This window comes from Nothobranchius furzeri, chromosome 1, assembly GCF_043380555.1.
Source record: "Nothobranchius furzeri strain GRZ-AD chromosome 1, NfurGRZ-RIMD1, whole genome shotgun sequence".
Classification (NCBI taxonomy): Eukaryota; Metazoa; Chordata; class Actinopteri; order Cyprinodontiformes; family Nothobranchiidae; genus Nothobranchius; species Nothobranchius furzeri.
This window is the reverse complement of record NC_091741.1, coordinates 72,947,342-72,973,862: the sequence shown is the minus strand read 5'-3', so window position 1 is coordinate 72,973,862 and position 26,521 is coordinate 72,947,342. Positions and strand designations below refer to the sequence as shown.

Here is a 26,521-nt window from a genome sequence, read left to right as displayed (position 1 = left end):
CTCCGCGTTGGATCCTCATCTCAGCTCCGTTCCTCTCAGCAGCGCGCTGACAGAATGATCCGACCCAAACCCGTTGTGAGATCCAGCGAGGAGATTCTCCCGTGGGAGCACCTGCTTCAGTGGCTCACTCCGAGCCACCACCCAGCTTCTCCATCGCCTTCCCCTGCTTCAGTTCTGCCTCGCCGAAAACGCCGTCCTCGGCCATCAGCCGCAGCAATCCTCGCTGCTCTCCCGGAACCGGACGAGGGGTCGGACCGGGAGCCGCTTCCGGATCGCTCCAGCTTCGTGGGCACCCGCCTGGCTGTGTGCTCCCCGGGAGTTGGCCCACGGCGTGGGGAGGCATGCCGGGCTCCACCGCAGCGGCTGGTCCCTGGACGGAGCCGCGAGCTCGCTGCAGTTCTGGCTCAGTGCGCCAACTTGGACACGCCCCCAGTCAGACCAGCAGTCCCGTCTCCGGTCCAACTAGCGCCTTCGTCATCTGCAGGCGGAGGAACCACACCCACAGCCCAGCTGATGGAGCTCCAGGCGGAGCTTGACCGGATCCGCCAGCTCGTCAGCCTCCAGGAGAGTCACCTGGACACTCTATCCTCCCCAAACCGCCAGGAGAGGAGTGAGCCCGTCCACCCAGCGGAGCTCGCTGGTCTCCGGGCTGAACTGGCCCAGCTCCATCGAACCCTCAACCTCCAGGAGCTTCAGCTGGACGGGCTGTCCCCCCTGCTCTCACGGCTTCCAGCCCTACCAGTTCCACCACTTCCAGTCCAGCCTGTCCAGGCAGCCCCTCCTGCAGCTGCCTCGCCTCCACTCCAGAGGGCCCAGAAGCAGAAGGGACGGGTTCAGAAGCAGAAGGGATGGGCCCAGAAGCAGACGGTTCCGGTTCTGGCCCCGAAGCGGACGGGTCGGCCCCAGCAGTCGGCGGTCCAGCAGTCGGCGGTCCAGCAGTCGGCGGTCCAGCAGTCGACGCCCCCGGACCAGAAGTCGACGCCCCCGGACCAGAAGTCGACGCCCCCGGACCAGAAGTCGACGGTCCAGAAGTCGACGGTCCAGAAGTCGACGGTCCAGAGGTCGACGGTCCAGGGCTCTGTGGCCGACGCCCCTGCCAGTCCTGTGGCCGACGCCCCTGCCAGTCCTGTGGCCGACGCCCCTGCCAGTCCTGTGGCCGACGCCCCTGCCAGTCCTGTGGCCGACGCCAGTCCTGTGGCCGACGCCTCTTCCTCGTGTTCTGAAGTCGACGCCTCTTCCTCGTGTTCTGAAGTCGACGCCTCTTCCTCGTGTTCTGAAGTCGACGCCTCTTCCTCGTGTTCTGAAGTCGACGCCTCTGATGACGTCGCCTGTCCAGAAGTCGACGCCTCTGATGACGTCGCCTGTCCAGAAGTCGACGCCTCTGATGACGTCGCCTGTCCAGAAGTCGACGCCTCTGATGACGTCGCCTGTCCAGAAGTCGTCGCCCCTGATGACGACTGTCCGAAGTCGTCGCCCCTGATGACGACGTGTCCGAAGTCGTCCCCCCTGATGACGACGTGTCCGAAGTCGTCGCCCCTGATGACGACGTGTCCGAAGTCGTCGCCCCCTCCTCTGATGACGACGTGTCCGAAGTCGTCGCCTCCTCCTCTGATGACGACGTGTCCGAAGTCGTCGCCTCCTCCTCTGATGACGACGTGTCCGAAGTCGTCGCCTCCTCCTCTGATGACGTCGCCTCCTCCTCTGATGACGTCCCGTCTGATGACGTCGCCTCCTCCTCTGATGACGTCGCCTCCTCCTCTGATGACGTCCCGTCTGATGACGTCGCCTCCTCCTCTGATGACGTCCCGTCTGATGACGTCGCCGCCACGTCCGATGACGTCGCCTCCTCCTCTGATGACGTCCCGTCTGATGACGTCGCCGCCTCCTCTGATGACGTCGCCGCCACGTCCGATGACGTCCCGTCTGACGACGTCCCCGAAGTCGGGTCGTCTGACGACGTCGCCGCCTCCTCTGATGACGTCCCCGAAGTCGGCTCGTCTGACGACGTCGCCGCCTCCTCTGATGACGTCCCCGAAGTCGGCTCGTCTGACGACGTCGCCGCCTCCTCTGATGACGTCCCCGAAGTCGGCTCATCTGATGACATCGCCGCTTCCTCGTCCTCTGAAGTCGGCTCGTCCGATGACATCGCCGCTGCCTCGTCTGGGGATGCTCTTTGCACTCAAGAGGCCGACGCTCCATCCAGCCCGGCGTCTCCACGGTCTCTGGTTCCGATGGTGGTTTTGAGGGCAACGCCGGCCCAGCCTGCAGTGACTTTGTCGCCGGCCCAGCCTGCAGTGACTTTGTCGCCGGTCCAGCCTGCAGTGACTTTGTCGCCGGCCCAACCTGCAGAGCTCCTCTTCTGCCGCAGGCGCCGGCCTCCAAGGGCCCGTCGCCTCCTCGTCTGCCGCAGGCGCCGGCCTCGAAGGGCCCGTCGCCTCCTCATCTGCCGCAGACGCCGGCCTCGAAGGGCCCGTCGCCTCCTCATCTGCCGCAGGCGCCGGCCTCCAAGGGCCCGTCGCCTCCTCATCTGCCACAGGCGCCGGCCTCCAAGGGTTCGTCGTCTCCTCCTCTGCCTCAGACGCCGGCCTTCCAGTGCTCGTCGTCTCCTCCTCTGCCTCAGACGCCGGCCCCCAGAGCTCGTCGTCTCCTCCTCTGCCTCAGACGCCGGCCTCCAAGAGCCTGTCGTCGCCTCCTTCTCTGCCCCTCTGCTGGTCCCTCTGTTCCTCTGGGCCCTTCCTCCTGGTTCCCCTCCTCCCACCCTGCTCCTCGTTCCTGTGGGCATCTGGGATCCGCCCCTTGAGGGGGGGGTACTGTCACACCCGGTCATGTCTCCCCGTTTAGTTCAGCCTTGTGTCTCGTTGATTACTCCCACCTGCCTCTCGTTTCCCAATCACCTTAGCTCCCAACCCTCCTGTATTTAAACCCTGTCTGTTCTTTGTACTGTGTCGGATCATTGTTTCATTGTCCAGCGTGCTTCAGTATTAAAACCCTTTGAATGTGCTCACCTGTCTGCCTGTTTTCCTGCTCCGCGTTGGATCCTCATCTCAGCTCCGTTCCTCTCAGCAGCGCGCTGACACTGAATATATCTCGAAATGAAAAGATTTCTTTTAGCAAACATCTGCCCACAGCCGCTCCAACAAAAGCGTCCTATACAGCATTTAAGGCATATTGTTTTTGTGGGTTCTGGTAGTCCAGTGGCAAGATCGTCTGCCTTGAGTTTTACTTTCCCCTCAGCTGATGCTGGTTCGACTCTCGGTGAGGTCGGCAGCAATCTATTTAGCCAGCTGAAACATTTACTTTGTTTATATTTTAGTTATAATGTTTATTTTCTGCCAAATATTTATGTCTCTAAAAGTTCTTTGAATTTGGTCGTTCCTAAACAGCATTTTAGTTTAAACTCTGCTCACAAATGGACTCACACTGGCCAAATAAAAAAAAACACGTTAGGCATTATATTGTAAACGGTATACCAATAAATTGTTGTAAACATAGTAGTGGCAAGTGTAGCTAGAAAATAAGGAAAAGGGATATAAACTACTTCTATACAACTGCTACTGGGAAGTGAACCTGCGCAAAACTGCATGTCAGCCTGCCTCCATAACCACTACACCACCACATCTAATAAAAAGCAGGTGTCTTTGTAGATGGGATGTATGGTTTTTCCGGCGGTGTCTCAGTTGAAGTCATTTCAGAAAAAATTTGTCAGAAAATTCACAGAATATCCAGATTTGAGATCCAAGACCAGACCCGCTTCAGGGGAGGAGACCAAATTGAAGCTGAGATGGGAGGAAAATGCATGAATGAGGCCAAAGATGGCTTTGACGTGTTTCTCATGAGGAAATGACAATATAACATGGTAAAAAGTTCCAAATGTTAGATTTTTAATTATATGGAAGCTTTACAAAAACTGTTCAGTTAACTTCTCAACTCCATCCTCAATCTTGCATTTTAGATGATATTAGCTATAACACCCTCTCTGGTTCCAGAATGCTATCAGGTCTGACAACTGGAAGGAATTGGACTGACTCTGATGGAATGGGCGGGGCTAACTCTGGTGCAGCTCCACCTTCTGGTGCAGCTCCGCCTTTGTGGTTCTGCAGCGAGCACCACTTGAAACCTGCTGGATACCGGCCTTCCAGGCCCAGAATTGAATACTCCTGGTTTTACTGTTTACTGTCATTTTGGTTGAATCTTATTCATTATAACAATTTACTTACAATTTAATTTTTAAATTGCTTTTATTTATTTTTTTGGAAGAATTGCTACATTCAGCCAAAGAGAGCCATTGTTGTTTTGTATTTTGACACACTGTTAAAACTGCCTATGGAAAGTGAAATGTGTGCAAGCATGCAGCAACTTTTGTGCTCAGGTGGGACACACTAACATGTCCAAACGAGGCCTTAAACAAGAGCTGCTTCATCAGGACAGGGTGACCTTTTTTCTGAAGCCTCGTTTTCAGTTCAGAGCTTTATGTCAATGGCAAGAATTTCCACTTATGCTGCCAAACAATAGGAATTAAACGCCGGCTATCAGTAAAACTATTACATTTCTTTCTTCAAGTGAGGAAAATTGAAAATGCATTGATTGTTGTGATGAACAGAAAATGTTTAGATCACGTTAAGCTGAAGGTTCCGTGCTATTTCACTGTACACGTTTTGGTTTTTCATCATCTGTTCAAAATCTCTAATCCCAAGAATTGAACCAACTTTGTGCTTAGTTTCTGGTTTTAGCCATTTCCCTTTACATCAACATGTTCTTTCATCTCATCTGTCTTGTGTTTTTCTCACCCACCCATCCAGCTCCTCAGGTTCCGGCGGCGTAGGTGACCGGGTCCTGGCTCAGCTCCTGACAGAGATGGACGGTATTGAGCAGCTCCAGGACGTAACCGTGTTGGCTGCCACCAACCGGCCTGACATGATTGATAAGGTAAACAGACGACTACTTTCTTTCTTCACATCTCCATCCTCCTCTTTGGTCACTGATTGATAGATTGAGGAGATCATGTGTGTTTGGCTCCCCTGTTTTCTCTTGTCCTGCTTTTCCTCTTTAATACATGATTGATCAGGTCAAAGGTCACATGTTCTGGTCTTTCTGAATATGTTTGTTCAGTCAGATCAGATGCTGGATTTTACACTTGTTTATTAGACACAACGGAAAGATCTATTTCATGATTATAAAATTGAGAAATTAGGATGTTAGTCTGTTTATTTATTCATTTTAAAGCCCATTTAATCATCTTTACTCCCTCTTCCCAACCTTAAACCCTGTATTTGTTCTGTTCCTACTCACCTCTGTCCTAATGAAATTTCCTAAATGCTGATCAAAGAAAAACTCTGTCTCTTCAAAGAGACGTTGGAAAGGAGAATGTCACGGTGCTCTACGAGCTTCTGATCAGGAAGCTGCCTTTGTCTAGGTTTTCCTTCTCTTTTGGAATGAAAGTACTGAAAATAAAAATAAGTTTAAGCAAGTCTAATTGTTACATAAACACATCCCCTTAGAAAATAAACTTGGAGTTGATGCGTCATTTTGTAAAGATGTACCTTCTCCACTAACACTATACCCTGAGTCTATTTCTGGCACATTTAGGGATCTGACCCATCCCCATGTTGGGGGAATGGCAGAAACGTCCTCCTTTTTTTAAAACTTGTTTCCACCGCAACTCAAACTTCATTAATCCTAACAAAGCCTCAAGTGTGTATTCGAAGGAAAGGGGAGATGCATAAAGAGAAAGAAAGTCTATTAGCAGCATGCAGGGGGTCAAGCCCCTGGGTGGACAGATGGAAAAACCCCAGGTGTCATTCCACCCCCCCACCCCCGGCACACTCCCTAACAGGAAGTGCTCCCCTGTGCAGCTGAGAAATCAGATTTTCACTCAGACCTCCAACTGAGCCTGTTTGTATGTGACTGTGTGTTCAGGAGTGTTCAAATCTTTCAAATAAAATCAAACCCTGTGAACTCCAACATAAAATGGAAGCTGAAAAATGAGCGTCAGACTAAATTATTAAAGATGACAGAAAAATGTCCTCCACATTTGACCCATTCCCATGGGGACCAATGAGCTGCAGACACGGCCATGCTTGGAAACTATTTGGTGGATTAGATAAAGATCTAATTGGTTCAAGATTAAAAAGTCTAGAGTGATTGCTTCAATAATGCTAGCTGGTTTACCAAACACACTTTCCCAACATTCTGTACTGAGAATCATTGGCAGATAAGCACTGGTTACCTCTGGCTCCACACTGGGTCACAGTTTAGCACCATCCTCTTCAACATCACTCCCACCACTATTCCTTCACTCCAGAGACTGGAGACATTTCCATTCTAAAGGCCGGATATGATGGGGCAAACAAAGATAACTGAATGTGTTGGGTGTGAATGAAGTCATTATTCAGCTTAATTATGTGGAGAAGACTCGTCAAGGCCTCAGCTGTTGGAGGGACAGAGTGTGAAGGGTTTGGTCAGTTGGGTCAATCTCTAAAATAATGCTGGTTTGAAATTTTGTTTTGCCTGCTTAAGGGTATTTTAGCTAGAATAGACCTTAATCTAACATCCAAAACATTTCCCAGTGGAAATAAGACCCCAAAACCTGCCGCGTTTTGCTCACCTCTGCTCTGACTTACTTCTAGTTCCTGAAACCGGAGCGCCAGAGCTTTTTTTCCCACAGAGCTCGACTCACAAGGCATTTGTCTATACTAAAGACCCTTGCAAATGTGTTGAAAAAATGGATGAACTTGGTCTTGCATTGAAAGTTTTATTCTTTCAAAGCACACCATAATTGAATCCATTCAGCATTTGTTTGTCAATAGGTTTTTAAACTTACTTTAATCCATCATCGTTCTTTTTTTCCTCATCTTGTGAATAATATTTTATCTACTACGCTAACAGGGCCCAGAGGTCTTTGGTGTGTTTACAAAGGTCTGTAGTAACCTGTAGTTTTGGTGTTCAGAGAAAAGTTCTCTTTTGAGTGCAACTAAATCAGACACTAACCAAAGACAACAAATCAATTTTTAATAAAAATAGACAGAATGTTCCATTTCTTTAAGCAACAAGAGTAACACATTTAATATGTGTTATTTGTAAGTCCGTAAACAATCTATTTTAATCACAAACAGGGCAATGTTCCAGCTTCTTTGTTTTTGCAGAGATACATTCTTTAATCGGACTCTTCTGAAACCGTAGTTTAATTAATTCCTCTGCATCACCACATTGGTCACACACACATTCTACTTCTTCCCTTCTTCTTAAGGAAGAAAAAACTCCCACACTTCCTGTTGTCTTTGTGTTGCACCGGTCACCCACTCTCACCTCTGACCTGTCAGCACCCCCTCGAGCTGATTGATTAGCACCATCAGAAATATTTGTCCTCCCTGTTCAGTAGAAACAACATGTCACTAAGTTTGCTGAGCTTGGTTATTGGTAATACAAACACCAACATGTCCTGTTGTTCTCCCCAATGGTCTACTTCTGTGTTTTACACTATTCTTCGTCAGTAAGCTCAGTGTCATTGTAAATTCATGGGTAATGTAGTGAAGCATAGCGTTATTTTAGGGGGTTTTGATGCCAAAATGCAGCTGTAGTCACAAAAATCTACCCACACGTTATCTTCGATCAAAAATGAAGTCATGACGAACTATGAAAAAAAAACTGCATCACTAGCTTTATGCTAACCTAAAGACAAATGACCATTGGTCTTCATTACAGCAATTATAGAACTGATTTGTTTAATGCTGTTTTTTCACCTGCTAGATGTCATGTTCATGTTGAAACCTGCCTCTTGTTTTGTAATGAGGTTTCTGAACAGAAGATGGTGCCAAACATGACACAGGTTTGTTTTTTAAAGGAGTTTTTCTTTTTTAAATGATAGTTTCTAAATATTAGAAACTCGCCATATGAGAATCTTTATGTTTAATCTTGTCTTGTTGAAATGTTTATTTCTTGAGGTGGTTAGATATAATACAAAACATTCCTTCATGATTAAGTTTCATCACAATAAAAATAAGGGGAAAACTCAACTTGGTCTAAAGAAATTTTGCATATTTTGTAATCCAATAGCTTATGATATTTAGTCATAATAAACATCCAGTCTTTAAAGTACAAGTAAAGTTGTCCAAATTGAACAGTTATTTCATTGTAAAGTCACAGTTTTTACAGTATATATTTTCATTTTTCGTCCATAAGATAATACACTTTTCTGTTCTTGTCTCTGAGTGTGCACCAGGGCAGCTGTGGCTACATTGTAGCTCATCATCACCAGGGTGTGAATGTTTGTGTGAATGGGTGAATAACTGATCATGTTGTAAAGGCCATTTACCATTTCTAATAGATGAAGGAAATATGGTAAAATGGTAAATAGATTGTATTTGTAAAGCACCATCTAGGGTTCTACAACCCCCCAAGGCATTTCACAAAACAATCAGTCATCCACCCATTCACAATCACCATGTTACATTACATTCAATACAATGAGTAGCTTTAATAATGAGCTTTAATTCAGTTCCTTTTTTTTTTTCATTTTGCAACCTGTGTCTGTGGATTTTAGTAATAAAAGTTCCTACTTGGTTTTATCTGATACAGAGTGATTAGGACAGTGTGACCCTTGCCATGCTATGATTTATTACATATTTGGCTCACTTGATGGTAATTAGCATATTTTCCGGACTATAAGCCGCTACTTCTTTCCCACGCTTTGAACCATGCGGCTTATAATGAGGTGCGGCTTTACAGAAGATTTTCCTTCACCTGTCAGGGGGCGCTTTAGCAGAAAGTGAAACAGGTGGAAGTCAAAAGTGGAAATCGAAGAAAGTGCTCATTTTAATTTAGCACATGCAAGCAGCCGGCACGACGAAGAATTTTTTTCAAATCCATACCCCCTCATCATGGTAACTACACGTATGAGTTCATATTTTGCCACATTTAAGTTGAAGGCCATCGATCTGGCAGTAAAGGAGGGAAACAGTGCTGCCTCATGTAAGCTTGGCATGAATGAATCCATGGCTTGGCGCTGGAGACGGCAGCGGGAAGAACTCATTCAAGCCAGCTTAACCCGGGGATGATGACACAACACGGACAGCGACACTGACATCGCCACAGAAAAGGTATTGACGAAGCTCTTCTGAGGCTGTTCAACTCCGACACTGAAGAAGAGGACTTTAATGGCTTTAGTGCGCAAGAGGAAGATGAGAGCGAATGACTTTTTCTGGTAGGCAAGTGTGTTTTATTTACTAACCAGGCATGTTTTGTGTGCAGTTTTTATTTTCTAATCATCCGGGGCTTATTAATGCTGTGTCAGCGCTGTTCTGTTCTTCTAAACATGCATGCAAATTACCGGTAATAACGTGTCAGTTCTGTTTTTATTTTATAACCATCCAGAAATATGAATGCTATCAGTGCTGTTTTCTTTTCTAAACTTGCCAGGCACCTTCACCCGTGTTTCAAATTTGTTTTGTTGAATTAAAACAACAACGAAAAACCTCAGTGTTGCGTCTTTCTGTCTAATCATCTTATGTTATGGCCATACGTGCGCTGTGCGCCGGAGATCTGCTGCGCTGCGGCTTGTATTTCAGTGTGGCGTGTTTGTGTAGAAAACTTTTTTTTTTTTGTGCGGCTTATATTGAGGTGCGCTCTATAGTTCGGAAAGTACGGTATGGCAGTCACCAGAACAGTATTTCACAATCAACAAAAATCAAAAATATTTAAGAACTAACCTAGAAATCTAAAGAACTTTTTCAAAAAGTAAACTTACCATACCACACCACATCACACCATACCATACCATACCATACCATACCATTCATGTTTATTTATAGAGCACATTTCAAAACAGCATGGGAGCTGACCAAAGTGCTGCACAAGAGTGAGTCAGTGAACAGTAAAAACGCAGGCAAAAGTACTACAGAGCAGTACGCACCAATAAGATAAATCACAGACAAGATCAAATACATAAAAAACAATGTAAACTATTGCCTATTAAATAAAGATGACATAATTAAGTCAAAGCCTGCTGACCTAAACAGAAAAACTAAAATAATTAAGGCCGGGTCATTTACGATAAGCTAATTGATAGAGATGTGTCTCAAGGTTTGATATAAACTACGTGGACGTTGGAGCCTGGTGGACAAACAAAGGAAGAGTATTCCACAACTTAAATGACGCAAATGCAAAAGACCGTTCACTCTAGGAATTGTAGCCCATATTTGGGACAGATAATAAGGCTTATGTGGGAACATGAGGAGTAAGCAACTCTGAGAGGTGTTGAAATGCAAGGCCATTTAGAGCTATATAGGCAAGGGTCAGAACTTTAAACACTCCGTAAACACACTCCAAGACTGGCCACCCAAGGTCTTCAAATTAAAGAAAGGGAAAATAAATCAACAGGTGAATCGCAAGTATTCTTGGGATTTAACAGAGTGGCCTCGGTCTTTGTGTCATTTAACATTAGGAAATTGGATGACAGCCAGGATTTAATATCCAAGAGGCAATCAAGAAGCTGATTAACTAAATCTGATTGGTTCAGAGCCAAGTCAATTTGTCAGTCATCAGCATAGAGCCATCAGCCATGTTTTGCTAGGATATTGCCAAGGGGGAGAAGGCAAATAGAAAACAGGAGTGGACCTAAAGTCAAGCCCTGGTGTACTCCCCAGGGAAGCCATTTTTCAGTTTTGCTCCTTCTGAATTTCTGACCATTACTATTTGCCCACAGTCTGTTTCTGCAACTCTTTTACCTTCCCATATTAATGGTGTCTGACCCTGCCTGCATCCTCAGACCCGTTAATCATTTTTAAAATAAGAACGTCCTTTACAGTCAAATGTATAGAAGCATATTGCCATCATAGAGAAAAAAAAATGTAAACCTAAACAAGCAGTATCTTGTCATAATGTAAATATACCCTGGTAATACGAGATTGTTTCTCATTTATCAAGATGGTTTCTTGTTAAAGGGGAACATAAGTCTCCTCCTTTTCTGGCCGGCTCATGGGTCCCCAGAAGAATGAAAAAATATGTTACGTAGTAGTTACTTTGACTACAAATCAGACATCCCCAGTGTAGCTGCTACTTTCCACATGACAGGTTTTATGGTGGTTCTTTCATCTTGAAGGAAGTATTGGAGGTTTGCTAAACGGACAGCCATTTTCCCTCTGCTTTTTTCCGTGGTTCACGCATTTGTAGGCCTATACATATTTTTACAAAAAACCTAATTGCATTCAGTTTTTTTTTTCTTATGGGTATCCGTGATTTGGAAGTAGATCGGCGTGACTTATGGTTGATTTATACTTCTCCGTCAGCTCAAGTGTGGAGTTGTGCACATGCATATTTGAGCTATTTATAAACTTATTAAGCTATCTTATTCCCATCATGAACTTAATAATTATCTGTTGCCTAAATGTGACACAGAGCTTTAGTCAGGATTGTTTCAGGGAGAATGTCATTCAGCTGCTGTTGGAGACAAATTAACCCCACACATTTTTTTCTATTACTAAACTAAATTGAAGTAGTTGCATTCATGACGGGAGATATGTGACTTATCTTTTTGTTTTTCATGGGGGGGGGGGGCTGCATATATCGGTATTGGTTTATATTGGGATCGGAAATTAAGAGTTAGGCAATATCGGTAAAAAAATATATCAAGCATCCCTAGTAAGGAGTGGTTTATTTCAGAAGAACAAGCATTTACAGGTATCAGCTTTCCATCCTTTTCTAAATATTCATACTCTCCAGTCTTAATTTTATTGCCATTTACTCTCAATTGTAGCAACAATTTTCGGACCCGCAATCTATTTCTAGCCTTCTGCCCTCCCCACAGTCGTCTTATAACTGTCCACACCCTCGAGATTTGTGTTTGGACCTGTGGGATCCCAGTCCCATTGTTGGATTCTACCCTGGGCTATTAAAAGCAGACCAAATATTACTGATGTGAAAAGACCCATACATGGTGTCTCCAAAAGTACAACATGTTTGTGTGTGTTGGCCTCCTATTTCCACCCTACAAGGAAATTTCACTCTTGAGTTTTCTTTCAACGGTAGAAAGTACCGCCAATACCTAAAACATTTTTGTTTTTGTTCATAAATCCTACAAGAGGACATCTGAGGATCCTTTGTATTCCTATTAGTGAATACCTTTTGTTTTGTCTTTTCTTCAGCAAAAACCGTCTTCTGAGCCATTGCTTCACTAAACAGGAAACTACCTTCAGCTCAAAAGAGTACCTATAAGCCAGCCAGCCAAAACAGGCCATATTTTATTTTGTGCTGGCCTGACGTTATCATCTCTCTAGCTTTTCCCTTCTCTCATGACGAGCCAAGCATGATGGAATCTCTGTTGATGCTGTCTTAAAGGATTAGGGCTTATTCACTGTTTTTTTCTTGACTGCACTGTTCTGAATGGGACCTGGGTGACGCTGTGTCTTACTGAAGCTGAGCAAAGCTGTTGATATTATCTGCTTCATATCTGTGTTCACCAAGAGCTGCAAATCCTGCATTTACACCAGGTTATACTACTAAAAATGGTTTTATAACAAAGGTTTTTGAAAATGTGTATTTCTACCTCCCTTTGTCATTTTACGTTGTAAGAAGATGGCAAAGTTTGTGTCAGACAAGATGCAATAGCAAGAAAAAAGTGTGTCTTTGCATGCAAGTAATGGGACACCACCAAGGGATGGATGAGCCCTTGGAATATGTGTGTGTGTGCATGAGAGAGAGAGAGAGAGAGAGAGAGAGAGAGAGAGAGAGAGAGAGAGAGAGAGAGAGAGAGAGAGAGAGAGAGAGAGAGAGAGAGAGAGAGAGAGAGAGAGAGAGAGAGAGAGAGAGAGAGAGAGAGAGAGAGAGAGAGAGAGAGAGAGAGAGAGAGAGAGAGAGAGAGAGAGAGAGAGAGAGAGAGAGAGAGAGAGAGAGAGAGAGAGAGAGAGAGAGAGAGAGAGAGAGAACTAGGGAAGCAGGATACCAAGGCAAGTATCAAGCTTCAAGGACTGTATTAGTGTCCATTTACACGTTCTCATACAGGGAAGCCACCATAAAACTCCGTCAATCCAAATACATACAGTGCAGTGAAAATCGTGCAGGACCAGACTTTACATATCTAAACTTTTTACTAACAAAAACTTTCTACAACATCACCATCTTCTTTATGATGTGGCATTTTGTATTTCTCTATATTACTTCTTGTGGCTATGCTACATGTGTGTGTTTGCCTCCTATAGAGGCATTCAACATCCATCAGCTACTCTCCTGTTTTGATGAACAACAGAGGAAAAAAGACATGCAGATAGGGGAGGGAGGTGTGTGTGTGTGTGTTTGGGGGAGGGTGGGGGGAGATAGTCAGGGAGGAAATGAGGGCTCTTTGTGCTCTGCTACCTGGCAGACATCTCCAGCATGTGTCGTCTTGCCTTTTGGCAAGCTGAGACCACCGGCGCCCTTGGAATGCTCTCAGTTCAGGAAATCTCGTTGATTCTCATAAATGCTACTCCTAACCACCTTTCCACTATACTGCTGGATAGCTTGTATATTTTTTTTCCCTTTTTATCATAGTTTGTGCCTTTTTGTGCATTTTTTCCCTATTACTGTTTGTTTCTTTCTCAGTATGTTTCATCCTATTTGAACAGAAATTTGCATCTCGAATATGAAGGATTCAAAGCAGCATTTTAAAACAACGTATTACTCACTGTGGCGTGTGAGTAAAAAAGGTGTCTTTTTAAAAGAGAAATGTAGAGATTGTTAATATTTTTAAGTTATACAAACAAAATGTGCTGTATTTTTGTATAGTTTGAGATGGCTGTATTTATAGATATTTGGTTATTTGTTTCTTCCTATACAAAGATAGTTGGGGTACCTTGCAAAAACTTCAAGGATGGTATTAAATGATGAATAAACTATAAATTACATGCACTTGTATATAGCCTTTCTGAGTCAGACGACTGCAAAGTGCTTTACACTACAGTGAGTCATTCATCCATTCATGCAAACACTGGTGGTGATGAGCTACAGTGTAGCCACAGCTGCCTGGGGCACACTGACAGAAGCAAGGCTGCTGTATGTTGGGTACTGCTCTATCATTTAGTACCTAATGGAAGACAACTTTTGAAAAAAACTATTTTAAAGAATCTCTAAAAGACTGCATGTGTTAAAGCTTTTTCTTGATTGCATTTGTGGCTAGTGGGAGTTATAGCATAAATACACTCAAGGGTAAAAAGTTGCTACAACGTGCACCGCAGACAATTTCAGACACTCAGCTGATATAGGTGGGGCGCTGCAGGCAAAGCCGAATGACAAAGCGGCTCTCAGGCCAACCAGCTCGGGCTGCCACACTGCAAACAAACAAAACTGGCATGGTCCCCCTGGATCAGCACAACCCTCCCCAAGCAGAGGCGAGAACTTACGGTCGTTGCGCCGCTGGATCAGATCAGCCTTCATATGGCTGACACACCCAAACGGGCAGAGAGCTGACAAGGAGTACCTGGATGCAGTGTTAATACTATAACAGCATGCGCAGCTCCATTTTGCGATCGCACGCTACAAACAAATTAGGATGGAGAAATGAGCATTAACTAATGCCGCACAGGCAACACAGGAGGGAGAGTACTTACGATTGCAGCTTGCAGTTGGAGTCTCTCAGTACCCCAGCACCCGAAGTGCCATAAAAGAGCTGTTGTGCTGGGAGAGCAGGCAGCTGCCTTTTATTGGATAGCTCACCCCGCCCTGCAATCAGTCCAATGTAAGCCAGCTGGCTCTTTACTGGGATGGGACCAGACCAGATCAGATCCGTAGTGGAACCAGGCGCAATTAATTTGGACGCTTCTACCTGTGAGCCCAAAAACCCTCCTCTGAGCTGTGGCTCTCCACCTCAGCGGGCACTAGTCTTCCGACCTCTGTGAGCCTGTTGCCAGGTTACATAAGAGCTAACTAACCCATGTAGCTCCTTCAAAATGGTTAACCCTCTCACTGAGTCACTCCTCTCTGCACCAGTGCGATAATTTATTTCATCCCTCCCTGGTCAAGGATAAAGGCTTGGTCAGCCGGTAGCAAATGACGAGCCCGCATGCAGGCTTCGACCTCTTCTTCCCACTCGGAGAACAAAAAAATACCTGTTTTGCCATTAGGCATGGGGCATCGCCAATCCCTGGGGACTACTACCAGCCGTTCAGCAACAGCATAAGCAAGTGTAGAACAACTAGATGTGGAGTCCGAGGCCTCCGCACCAGATCAGCCACAACCGACAAGCAGCTTTGCGTTCTCAGAATTCAGCTGGGCCACCAGATCCCTCAACTGCTACACTCCATAGCCACCCAGATTAGACTGGACCAATGGTCCTTAGAGAAAGGAGAGAAAAAATTATTAGGCAACACTAAGGCTGGTTACAACACTGCTGTTCCATCTACTACAGTTGTCCTCCCCGCAAAACAAACGTTCAAGGGAAGGAAATTAAAAAAAAAAAGAAAATCACAGCTGTTCCCAAAAGTGATCCTGCCAACAACGCCAAATGTGGCAAGTTGGAGTTATAACATCAATAAATTAAAGGGTAAAAAGGTGCAACAAAGCCACCCTGGGTTAACCCCCCCCAGGAGAAGGGTAGAATAAGGCCCGTATGTTCAATACTCACTAAGGGAACAGGTGGTTTCTTTCCAATAAAGCAATTCTTTATTAACATATTTAGGTTAAAACATACATATGGAATAAGTTAGGTTATCAGAGTCCAGTTGTTATAGGTCAACCCACAATAATTACCCACAATGGCCTAGGGCCATTCGTCCCTGGGACAAATGCGCTAGATAGTGCTTCATCAGGGGAGTCCATTGTCCTGCTGGGGGACTTCAATGCTCACCTGGGCAATGACAGCTTGACCTGGAGGGGTGTGATTGGGAGGAACGGCCCGCCTGATCTGAACTCAAGTGGTGTTTCATTATTGGACTTCTGTGCAAGCCGCAGTTTGGCCATAACGAACACCATGTTTGAACGTAAGGATGCCCATCGGTACACTTGGTACCAGGGCAGCCTAGGTCGCAGGTTGATGATAGACTTTGTAGTCGTATCATCTGACCTGCGGCCGTATGTTTTGGAAACCCGAGTGAAGAGAGGAGCAGAGCTGTCAACTGATCACCACCTGGTGGTGAGTTGGATCAGATGGCAGGGGAAGATGCCGTGTAGACCTGGCAGACCCAAACGCATAGTGAGGGTCTGCTGGGAATGCCTGGCAGAAGAACCTGTTAAGATGGTTTTCAACTCCCACCTCCGGCAGAGCTTTGACCGCGTCCCGAGAGCAGTGGGGGACATTGACTCAGAATGTGCCTTGTTCCACTCTGCGATTGTTGAGGCGGCTGTTGCTAGCTGTGGTCGCAAGGTAGCCGGTGCCAGTCGTGGTGGCAACCCCCGTACCTGCTGGGGGACACCAGAGGTTCGGGGAGCCATCAGGCTGAAGGAGGAGGCCTACAGGGCGTGGCTGGTCTGTGGGTCTCTGGAGGCAGCAGACAGGTACCGGATAGCCAAGCGGGGTGCAGCAGTGGCAGTTACGGAGGCAAAATCTCGGGCGTGGGAGGAGTTTGGTGAGGCCATGGAGAAAGACTATCGATCGGCTCCAAAGAGGTTCTGGCAAACTGTCCGGCACCTCAGGAGAGGAAGGCAGCAACTCGCTCAGACTGTTTACAGTGGGGATGGGGAGCTGCTGACGTCAACTGGGGCTATAGTCGGACGGTGGAAGGAATACTTTGAGGAGCTCCTCAATCCCACCTATGCGCATTCCGAGGAGGAACCAGAGCTGGGGGACCTGGGGATGGACTGTCCAATCTCGGGGGCAGAAGTTGCTGAGGTAGTCAAACAACTACTCAGCGGCGGAGCCCCAGGGGCGGATGAGGTTCATCCTGGGTATCTCAAGGCTATGGATGTTGTAGGGCTGTCGTGGTTGACGCGTCTCTGCAACATTGCATGGTCATCGGGGGTAGTTCCTGTGGAGTGGCAGACCGGGGTGGTGGTCCCCATCTTAAAGAAGGGTGACCTGAGGGTGTGTTCCAACTATAGGGGGATTACACTCCTCAGCCTCCCTGGAAAGGTCTACTCCAAGGTACTGGAGAGGAGGGTCCGATCGATAGTTGAATCTCAGATTGAGGAGGAGCAATGCGGTTTTTGTCCTGGCCGTGGAACTGTGGACCAGCTCTATACCCTTGCAAGGGTGATGGAGGGGGCATGGGAGTTTGCCCAACCAATCCGCATGTGTTTTGTGGATTTGTAGAAGGCTTATAACTGTGTCTCCAGGGGCACCCTGTGTGGGACGCTCCAGGAGTATGGGGTGGGTGGCTTTCTGTTAAGGGCCATTCAGTCCCTTTACCAGAGGAGCATGAGTTTGGTCCGCATAGCCGGTATTAATTCGGACCTGTTCCCGGTAAGGGTTGGACTCCGCCAGAGCTGCCCTTTGTCACCGGTTCTATTCATTACCTTTATGGACAGAATTTCTAGGCGCAGCCGTGGTGTGGAGTGTGTCGAGTTTGGTGGCAGGAGAATCTCGTCTCTGCTTTTTGCGTATGATGTGGTCCTCCTAGCTTCATCCAGCTCTGACCTTCAGCTCTTGCTGGGTAGGTTTGCAGCCGAGTGTGAAGCGGCTGGGATGAGGATCAGCACCTCCAAATCTGAGACCATGGTTCTCGACCGCAAAAGGGTGGCTTGCCAACTCCGGGTCGGGGGAAAGGTCCTACCTCAAGTGGAGGAGTTCAAGTATCTCGGGGTCTTGTTCACGAGTGAGGGTAGGAGGGATCGGGAGATCGACAGGCGGATTGGTTCAGCGTCTGCAGTGATTCGGACGCTGAGCCGATCTGTCCTGGTGAAGAGGGAGCTGAGCCAGAAAGCCAGGCTCTCGATTTACCGATCGATCTACGTCCCAATCCTCACCTATGGTCATGAGCTGTGGGTAATGACCGAAAGAACAAGATCGCGTATACAAGCGGCCAAAATGAGTTTCCTCCGTAGGGTGGCCGGGCTCAGCCTTAGAGATAGAGTGAGGAGGTACTCGGAGTAGAACCGCTGCTCCTCCGGATCGAAATGAGCCAGTCGAGGTGGTTTGGGCATCTGGTCAGGATGCCCTGGAGGCGTTTCGGGCATGTCCTGCCGGCAGGAGGCCCCCAGGTCGACCCAGGACACGTTGGAGAGGTTACATCTCCAATCTGGTCCGGGAACGCCTTGGGGTCCTGCCGGAGGAGCTGGTGGAGAAGGCCGGGGAGAGGACAGCCTGGAGCTCCCTAGTTGGGATGCTGCCCCCGCGACCCGGACTCGGATAGGCGGAGGAAGACAACGACGTTCTAGGGCAAACAAAAACAAAAATAACGTTAAACATGCAAAAAGTAAATACGCAAAACACACCAAAGAACAATAATGATGAAAATGTACAATTAATACAGCAAACTAAATAAAGATAAATCCCCCTTAACCCTTGTGGGCTTTCTGGTGGTTTCCCCGGCAACCAGACATCCGACACCCAGCGTCTAGTTAAAGAAAACCAGTTAAGACGGAACAGCAGTGATGCAGCCCCCTGGGCATACCACCAGCTCTGGAGATGGAATTAGTTGTGGCGGTACGGCTAGATGGAGCAGCAGAGGGGCCGTTGCACTGCCGGCGACTTCAGACGCTCAGCTAATATAGGTGGGGCGCTGCAGGCAAAGCCGGATGACAAAGCGGCTCTCAGGCCAACCAGCTCGGGCTGCCACACTGCAAACAAACAAAACTGGCATGGTCCCCCTGGATCAGCACAACCCTCCCCAAGCAGAGGCGAGGACTTTTGGTCGTTGCGCCGCTAGATCAGATCAGCCTTCATAAGGCTGCGACACCCACACGGGCAGAGAGCTGACAAGGAGTACCTGGATGCAGTGTTAACACTATAACAGCATGCACAGCTCCATTTTGCGATCGCACGCTACAAACAAATTAGGATAGAGAAATTAACATGAACTAATGCCGCACAGGCAACACAGGAGGGAGAGTACTTACGATTGCAGCTTGCAGTTGGAGTCTCTCAGTACCCCAGCACCTGAAGTGCCATACCAGAACTGTCGTGTTGGAAGAGCAGGCAGCTGCCTTTTATTGGATTGCTCACCCCACCCTGCAATGTCCAATGTGAGCCACCTGGCTCTTTACTGGGATGGGACCAGACCAGATCTGTCTTTCCCATCATGCATTTTTTCACTGATGAGAGCATTGAGGTCACGTGTTGACCAGCCAGCATCATGACAGATTAATAAGTCGCACCTTCATCTCTCTCAAAAATAGGTTTAATCATCCTTTTCTTTGCTTTGGTTCCTAGAAGCAAACATTCCAAGCTGATAGTTAAATGTAGTTTTGTCTCCATATATACAAGATTCTGTGACAGTTGAAAATAACACAGGTTCTGTTCCATTGAACAGACAGTTGACCAAGCACCATCTAGCTGTGTCACAAACTCCTTCAAAAGAAGGTAAGTTTACAACAACAACAAAAAACTGAAAACAAATTTTCTAAAAATTATAGTCAGATGTTATTCCTGTAGTGGGGTCAGAAGGTCTTAGAACTACAAAAATGGTCCTAAAGTTCACCCAACCTATAAATAGGTTACCCTTTTAGCCTGTCAGGACATGGATATTTGGTTGAAATCCCGTTAGATTTGGCACCAGATTGGAGTGAACATTTCTTTTGTTTACTAGTGATCGTTGGGTGGGGCATCAGGCTTGTTTTGGGACACCAGATGAAGGCAGTAAGATGCAGATCTGAGCAGTTAGAGCACTTTATTAGACACCTCAGTATGTTCATTAGTCGTTGTGCAATATGTCTTGACATTTAATCCTGGAAAAGAGCTAAACCTGTAGCAAGAATGAAATCCAGGTCACCATGGCAGTTTGATTATTCTGCAACAAAGCTTGAGTAAGGTATAAGGATAGAGTAACATCTGAATGCCAGGGCTAAGGACAGAACATAGGTTGTAGAATTTTAACATCTTGTTAGGATAAAGATTTCTCACTAATAATAATGTGATTACCAAAACATGTATCAAGCACTCCCACAATACGTGTACCAGTAAGATTCACAAAGTTTGGATTCACAATGGCAGGGAAGTAATAAATATGAAACAATAGCCTCTATTATCTTTGTACTTGGTACTGTAGTGTAATGGTTTATGGCTCTTTTATGAAAGAGGAACCATTCTGCATATTAATTTGAGATATTAATTTTTAATAAATTAGTAACCCTTATTTTATAGAAATAAGAAGACTCAAAGGTTGTGTTCATCGATAAACTGACAATCATATCCGTGTGTCTGTGTTTCAGTTCAACGAAGAGACAAGTTTGAAAGTTAAGAATTTTAATTCTTCAATTTAAACTAATGATTTGAAATGACAATCATAGGAAAAATAATCAACATTGGCAACCTTGTTGGACAATCTTTAACAGTTGATATTTTAAGCTTGCACAAATAGACCTTGTGTTGAATGTGTGAAGATTGAGAATGATGTGATATGAATGCGTGTGTGCAGGTGTCTGAGATTGCTTCAGGAAGGAACAGGTGTCTGAACAATGATGGTTTGAATTAAACTTAGTTCTTATTAGAAAAGATGCATCAAACGCTATCTGTCGTGTACTGCCTCACCGTATGAGGACCCCCTTTTCAGATCCGGACGTCACCGGAGGATGTTCATCCAGGGGACACCTTGGCTGGCAGAGAAGACGAAGGTGTACTGACGACCCGGTCCAGAGTTGACCTCGGTACACGTTGACGAAGCGTTTAGCAGATGCACTTTCTTGTTTGTCCAGCACGTCCGCTCTCTCTCGTTGTCAAACTCGAACTGACTTACCAAAAACCCAGTTCTCTTCCCAAAGCAAACTTGTGCATCAGAGTAAATGTGTTTTGGAGTTACTGTGAACCCAGACCTTTGTGAGCGAGTGTGAAGTGCATCACCAAACATCTCTAAACATTATTTAATTAAGCATACTGATTCATTATAGTTATTATGATTACCCAAAGCATAATAATAATTCATTTGATTAAAATACATTTATAATGAGTAAAATGGTAAAATGATTATTTAGCATTAATAAACAAAGGAAGCATAAGACTCTTTTATTATGACTAGCTTTCATGAGAACTCCATCTTCTGGCACTGCAGGTGTTAGATGTTGTGGTTTCTCCCAGACTTGCTGGCGTTCAGGTCTTAATCTGTGGGTGAAAGTTCTGAGCGACCCAGCTCTTGACCCAGCCGGGCAAATACAACCTTTGACACAGAAAACCCATATTTCCTCACGTTACAATCCCCCCTTTCGCGGCGACATGGTGGTCAAGCAAAAACCACCTGATGTCGTGACCTCAATAACGGGATGTACTCATGAATTAAGACATGGCCATGTTCCAGATGAAGGCAGGAGTGATGAAGCGTCTCCCCACGTCTCGTGAAGAAAGGATTATATCCTGATCAGATGATTAAGGCCCAAAACTGTTGCAAATCATTGTAAAGTAATCCACTTAGGAAATCTTGAAAGCAAAGCTATGTCAATTGCAATAATGTAAAGGTATATTCAAAGGATAAGGTCAATTCGTGTGTGTCCACACGGAGCTGGGCAGGTGATGTAATCCTCGGGCGTAGTCCAGACGAAGTCCAGCGAAGACCTTGATACCTCTCGAACCACGACCGAAGCCCCATGCAACAGGAAACCAGGTGGAGTAAGGTGAAGACGACCCTCTGATGGAATGGAGTCCAGACGAGCTCGGAGAAGGAGACAAAGTGAGACAGCCCATACGATAGATTGCGTTTGATGCAAATTAAAGAAAATAATCAAAACCTATCTATGGGTACCTCTGGGAAAATGTGAAGGCATTTTGTGAATTATCTAACGAAGAAATGTTCTGCACCCTGTTCTACATGTCATGTAAAAAGGTGATGCAGAGAAAACACAAATAAAATTAAAGCTGCAAGCAGCGTCGTTCGGCCCTCGCAGCTCCGCGCCGCTCCGGCCTGGCCGGCAGCCCGGGGCACCAGGGCACGTCTGCGGAAAAGAAATGTTGACCACCCCGACACCAGAAACAGCTAATCGTCACCTCGTCCGCACCTCACCCTGACTGAGCATCCCCTCTGAGCACTCACAGTTTTTGGTGCAGTTACGACCTCGTCTGTAGGAGTTATTACAGTTTTAATGGTGTGTAGGGGGCGCTGTGGTGTTATTATATGAATTTCACCAACCATTTGTATCTCATTGGCTAAAGGGCATGATTGTTGATTGCCATGTTCAGTCTCGTGCAGATGGGAGGCTGTTTGTGGAAGTTACGATCAAACGTAAGGTCATGGCGTCATGCCAGAAATCGTCATGGCATCAAAGCCGCTCCCTATCTGGAAAGCTATCAGATCTGAATGGCCATTGCAACATCATGAAGACAGTGCCTGACCTTAGTGTCATGTTGACTAAATTAGAGGGGACAAATATGGGCATTTCACCATAAAACAATAGACTTCCTGTTGTCAGGGGGCGGGGCTTAGGTGATGTCACCTGTCCACAATGACGTCTTGAGATGTGGTCATTGATCACACAGACAAAGTTTGATATAGATTTGATCATGCACATTGGAGTTGTTAAGTCAAGTAATGTAATGGCGAAAGGTCAAAGTTTGAGGCTTAGCCACGTCCACAACATTATACTTATTTAAAATCCGACGGTTGAATTTTTTCCCCTTTGTCTTAAGAAAATATAACAGAAGTTTGAAGGTGATCGGTGAAAAGGGCGACGGGGTATCATTGTCCAAACAACGTGTGCGAAAACCACTAAATCGAGTACTTGGACCAAAATGGCCGACTTCCTGTTCGACTTTGCACTTGGCTCCAAGAGACTTTTTTGTAGGTCCTGAGACACCACATTAGTGTACCAAATTTTGCAATCCTCAGTCAAAGCATGGCTTGGGGCTGAAGGTTTTAATGGCCATAGGGGGCGCTATTTCAGAAAATAGGCCACGCCCACAAACTTCAGCCATTCATTTCTATTGGGGGTCAAACTAGGATCACTCAGAACAAATTTCGAGGTGATATCACTATAAATGAAGAAATGAGAGGCAAACGTATTTCCATGGCGTGATGGCGAATTTCGCCATCCTCCCAAAGCCCCGCCTTTTTTCAAAACCTTCCAGTACTGGAGACCAAGTGACCTCAACTTGTCTGCTGCTACTTACCAGAGATTCCTGATGATTGTGTAAAAGGAGTCCAATAGGGAGCTGTGAAAAAAAGAGTGGTGTGGCGAAAGGTCAAAGTTTGAGGCTTAGCCACGCCCACACCTTAACACTTATTTAAAATCCGACGGTTGAATTTTTTCCTCTATGTCTTAAGAGTATATAGCAGATGTCTGAAGACGATTGGTGAAAAGGGCGACGGAGCATCACTCTCCAAACAACGTGTGTGAAAACCACTAAATCGCGCACTTGGACCAAAATGGCCGACTTCCTGTGTGACTTTGCACTTGGCTCCAAGAGACTTTTTTGTATGTCCTGAGACCCCACATTAGTGTACCAAATTTCGTAATCCTCAGTCAAAGCATGGCTAGGGGCTGACAGTTTTAATGGTCCTAGGGGGCGCTATTTCAGAAAATAGGCCACGCCCACAAACTTAAGCTGGCCATTTCTATTGGGGGTCAGACTAGGATCACTCACAACAAATTTCGAGGTGATATCACGATAAATGAAGAAATGAGAGGCAAACGTATTTCCATGGCGTGATGGCGAATTTCGCCATGCTCCCAAAGCCCCGCCTTTTTTCAAAACCTTCCAGTACTGGAGACCAAGTCACCTCAACTTGTCTGCTGCTATTTACCAGAGATTCCTGGTGATTGGGTAAAAGGAGTCCAATAGGGAGCTGTGGGAAAAAGAGTGGCGTGGCGAAAGGTCAAAGTTTGAGGCTTAGCCACGCCCACACCTTTATACTTATTTAAAATCCGACGGTTGAATTTTTTCCTCTATGTCTTAAGAGTATATAGCAGCAGTTTGAAGGCGATTGGTGAAAAGGGCGACGGAGCATCACTCTCCAAACAACGTGTGTGAAAACCACTAAATCGCGCACTTGGACCAAAATGGCCGACTTCCTGTGCTACTTAGCACTTGGCTCCAAGAGACTTTTTTGTAGGCCCTGGGACACTACATAAGTGTTCCGAATTTCGTAATTCTCAGTCAAACCATCGCGTGGGGCTGACAGTATTAATGTCTCTAGGGGGCGCTATTTCAGAAAATAGGCCACGCCCACTAACTTCAGCTATCTATTTCTCTTGGGGGTCAGACTAGGATCACTCACCAGAACTGTTGTAGCGATATCACGATAACTGAAGAAATGAGAGGCAAACGTATTTCCATGGCGTGATGGGGATTTCTGCCATGCTCCCAAAGCCCCTCCTTTTTTTTTAAACCTGCCAGTGCTGGATACCAGGTGACCTCACGTTGTCTACTGCTATTTGCCAGAGATTCTTGCTGATTGGGTAAAAGGAGTCCAGTAGGGAGCTGTGAAAAAAAGACTGGAGTGGCGACAGGTCAAAGTTTGAGGCTTAGCCACGCCCACACCTTTATACTTATTTAAAATCCGACGGTTGAATTTTTTCCTGTATGTCTTAAGAATAAGTAGCAGACGTTTGAAGGCGATTGGTGAAAAGGGCGACGGAGCATCACTCTCCAAACAACGTGTGCGAAAACCACTAAATCGCGTACTTGGACCAAAATGGCCGACTTCCTGTGCGACTTTGCACTTGGCTCCAAGAGACTTTTTTGTAGGTCCTGAGACACCACATTAGTGTACCAAATTTCGTAATCCTCAGTCAAAGCATGGCTTGGGGCTGACAGTTTTAATGGTCCTAGGGGGCGCTATTTCAGAAAATAGGCCACGCCCACCGAATATTCACATCAGATCTTTTGGGGGGTCGGACTAGGATCACTCACAAGAAGTTTCGTGACGATATATTTAGAAATGACGAAATGGGAGGCAAACGTAAGGCCACGGTGGTATGCCTGACTTCGCCGCCCCGCCACAGCCCCGCCCTCTGCCGAAAAATCCCATAAAGTGACGCCAAGCAACCCCCACTTGTCTTGAGTTACCAGCTACAAATTTGTGGTGATTAAGTGAAATGGGGCAATTTGGGACCTTTCACAGTAAAACTTGACCTTTTTGGTCCTGAGGGGGCGGGGCTTGTGTGATGTCATCATCCAACCATTCAATTTACTTTGTGGGTGGATGACGAATGACCACAGAAAGTTTGGTAACTCTATTCCATTCATTTATGAAGTTATAGCAATTAAATTTTTTTTGGCGAGTAGTCAAACTTCGAGGCCTGGCCCCGCCCATTCAGCATTTACGAAAAGTCAATTTTATTGTCTCATTTTGTTCGCCCATCTCTTCTGAGCAATTGTATACAATTTTTAAGAGGATTGTGCAAAAAATGATCAAGCAATCCAATCAGAAACGGACCCTAAAAACGGCAAAAACGGCAAAAAATCGCCATTTCAACCCAAAATGGCCGACTTCCTGTTTGATATTGACCATGCTTGCAAGAGACTTTTCTGTGCGGACTGTTGAGTACTATAAGTGTACCAAATTTCAAAACTGTACGGTAAACTAAGCTTTATGGAGAGGTTTTTTTTTTCATTTTGTAGGGGGCGCTGTTCAGCCATTTTCTTTGCGATTTTTTTGGGACCTTTAAAATATCAAATTTTTCACCAGGCTTGACAAGTGTGCAAAATATTGTGAGTTTTGGGGTATGTTAAGGTCCCCAAAAAGCCATTCAAAGCGGCACCGGAATAATAAATAAAGAAAAATAATAATAAACAGAGCAAAAACAAGAGGCCTTCGCAGCGCTTTCGCTGCTCGGGCCTAATAAATTAAATCCTAACTGATATGTGAAAATCAGCAGGCTGCACTGATTAAAGGCATATTTTAAAAAATGAAAATGAAGGGCAAATTGGCTTGTAGCCCTTTAAGGGAAATTTTAACAAGTTAAAATCTGTAATAAAATATAATCACTATACACAAAGCACTATTAAAAGATAGAGGTGTAAATCAGTACTAAAAAATGTAAATCAGTAGGTTAGTAGTCCCTAAAAACGTGAGTTAGTAACAGGTGTCCTGGCTGAAGGCAGGTAACCTGGAAAAAAAACTCAAAGGATATCACATTTGTTAAAAATTCATCCAACAAGAATCGAGTGAATTTGTAACGTTCCACCAGGTAGTGGAAAAGTGTCCCGGCAGAATCGATTGTGTCATTAAGCGGTTTGAATCTGGTGTTGTGAACCCACAGAGAAACGAGTTTGAACTTATCTGTGGGAGCAGTGTCATAATCGATTTGGTCATCAAGCCGTTTGTATCTGGTGTTACGAACCCACAGAGAAACTTGTTTGAATTTACCTGTGGGTCCCGTTTGGAACTGGAGCGAAGCAGATGGTTTAGTTGTTAGATCAGAACCTGATTTTACCTGTTCAAAGTTGTTTAGCAGCTTATCGGAGACGACGTTTTTGCGATCTTTTATAGGAGTGAACTGGAGATGCGGAGACGATGCTCGCAGATCAGGAAGAGGCTCC

At 45.8% G+C, this 26,521-nt stretch overlaps 1 protein-coding gene across 2 annotated transcripts in view; it reads left to right on the top strand.

The window, feature by feature from the left end:
* The window catches only part of afg2a (AFG2 AAA ATPase homolog A), a 249,339-nt gene that overhangs the window by 100,823 nt on the left and 121,995 nt on the right, over window positions 1-26,521 (top strand). The window contains exon 15 of one of the 2 annotated variants that reach the window (XR_008562907.2): window positions 4,800-9,199. Coding sequence is in view for 1 of the 2 variants with exons in the window: in XM_054739358.2 (XP_054595333.1) it covers window positions 4,800-4,926 (127 nt within the window). In the remaining variant the exon portion in view is untranslated. The remainder of the gene's footprint in view (window positions 1-4,799; window positions 9,200-26,521) is intronic. The other variant, XM_054739358.2, reaches the window with a different exon arrangement.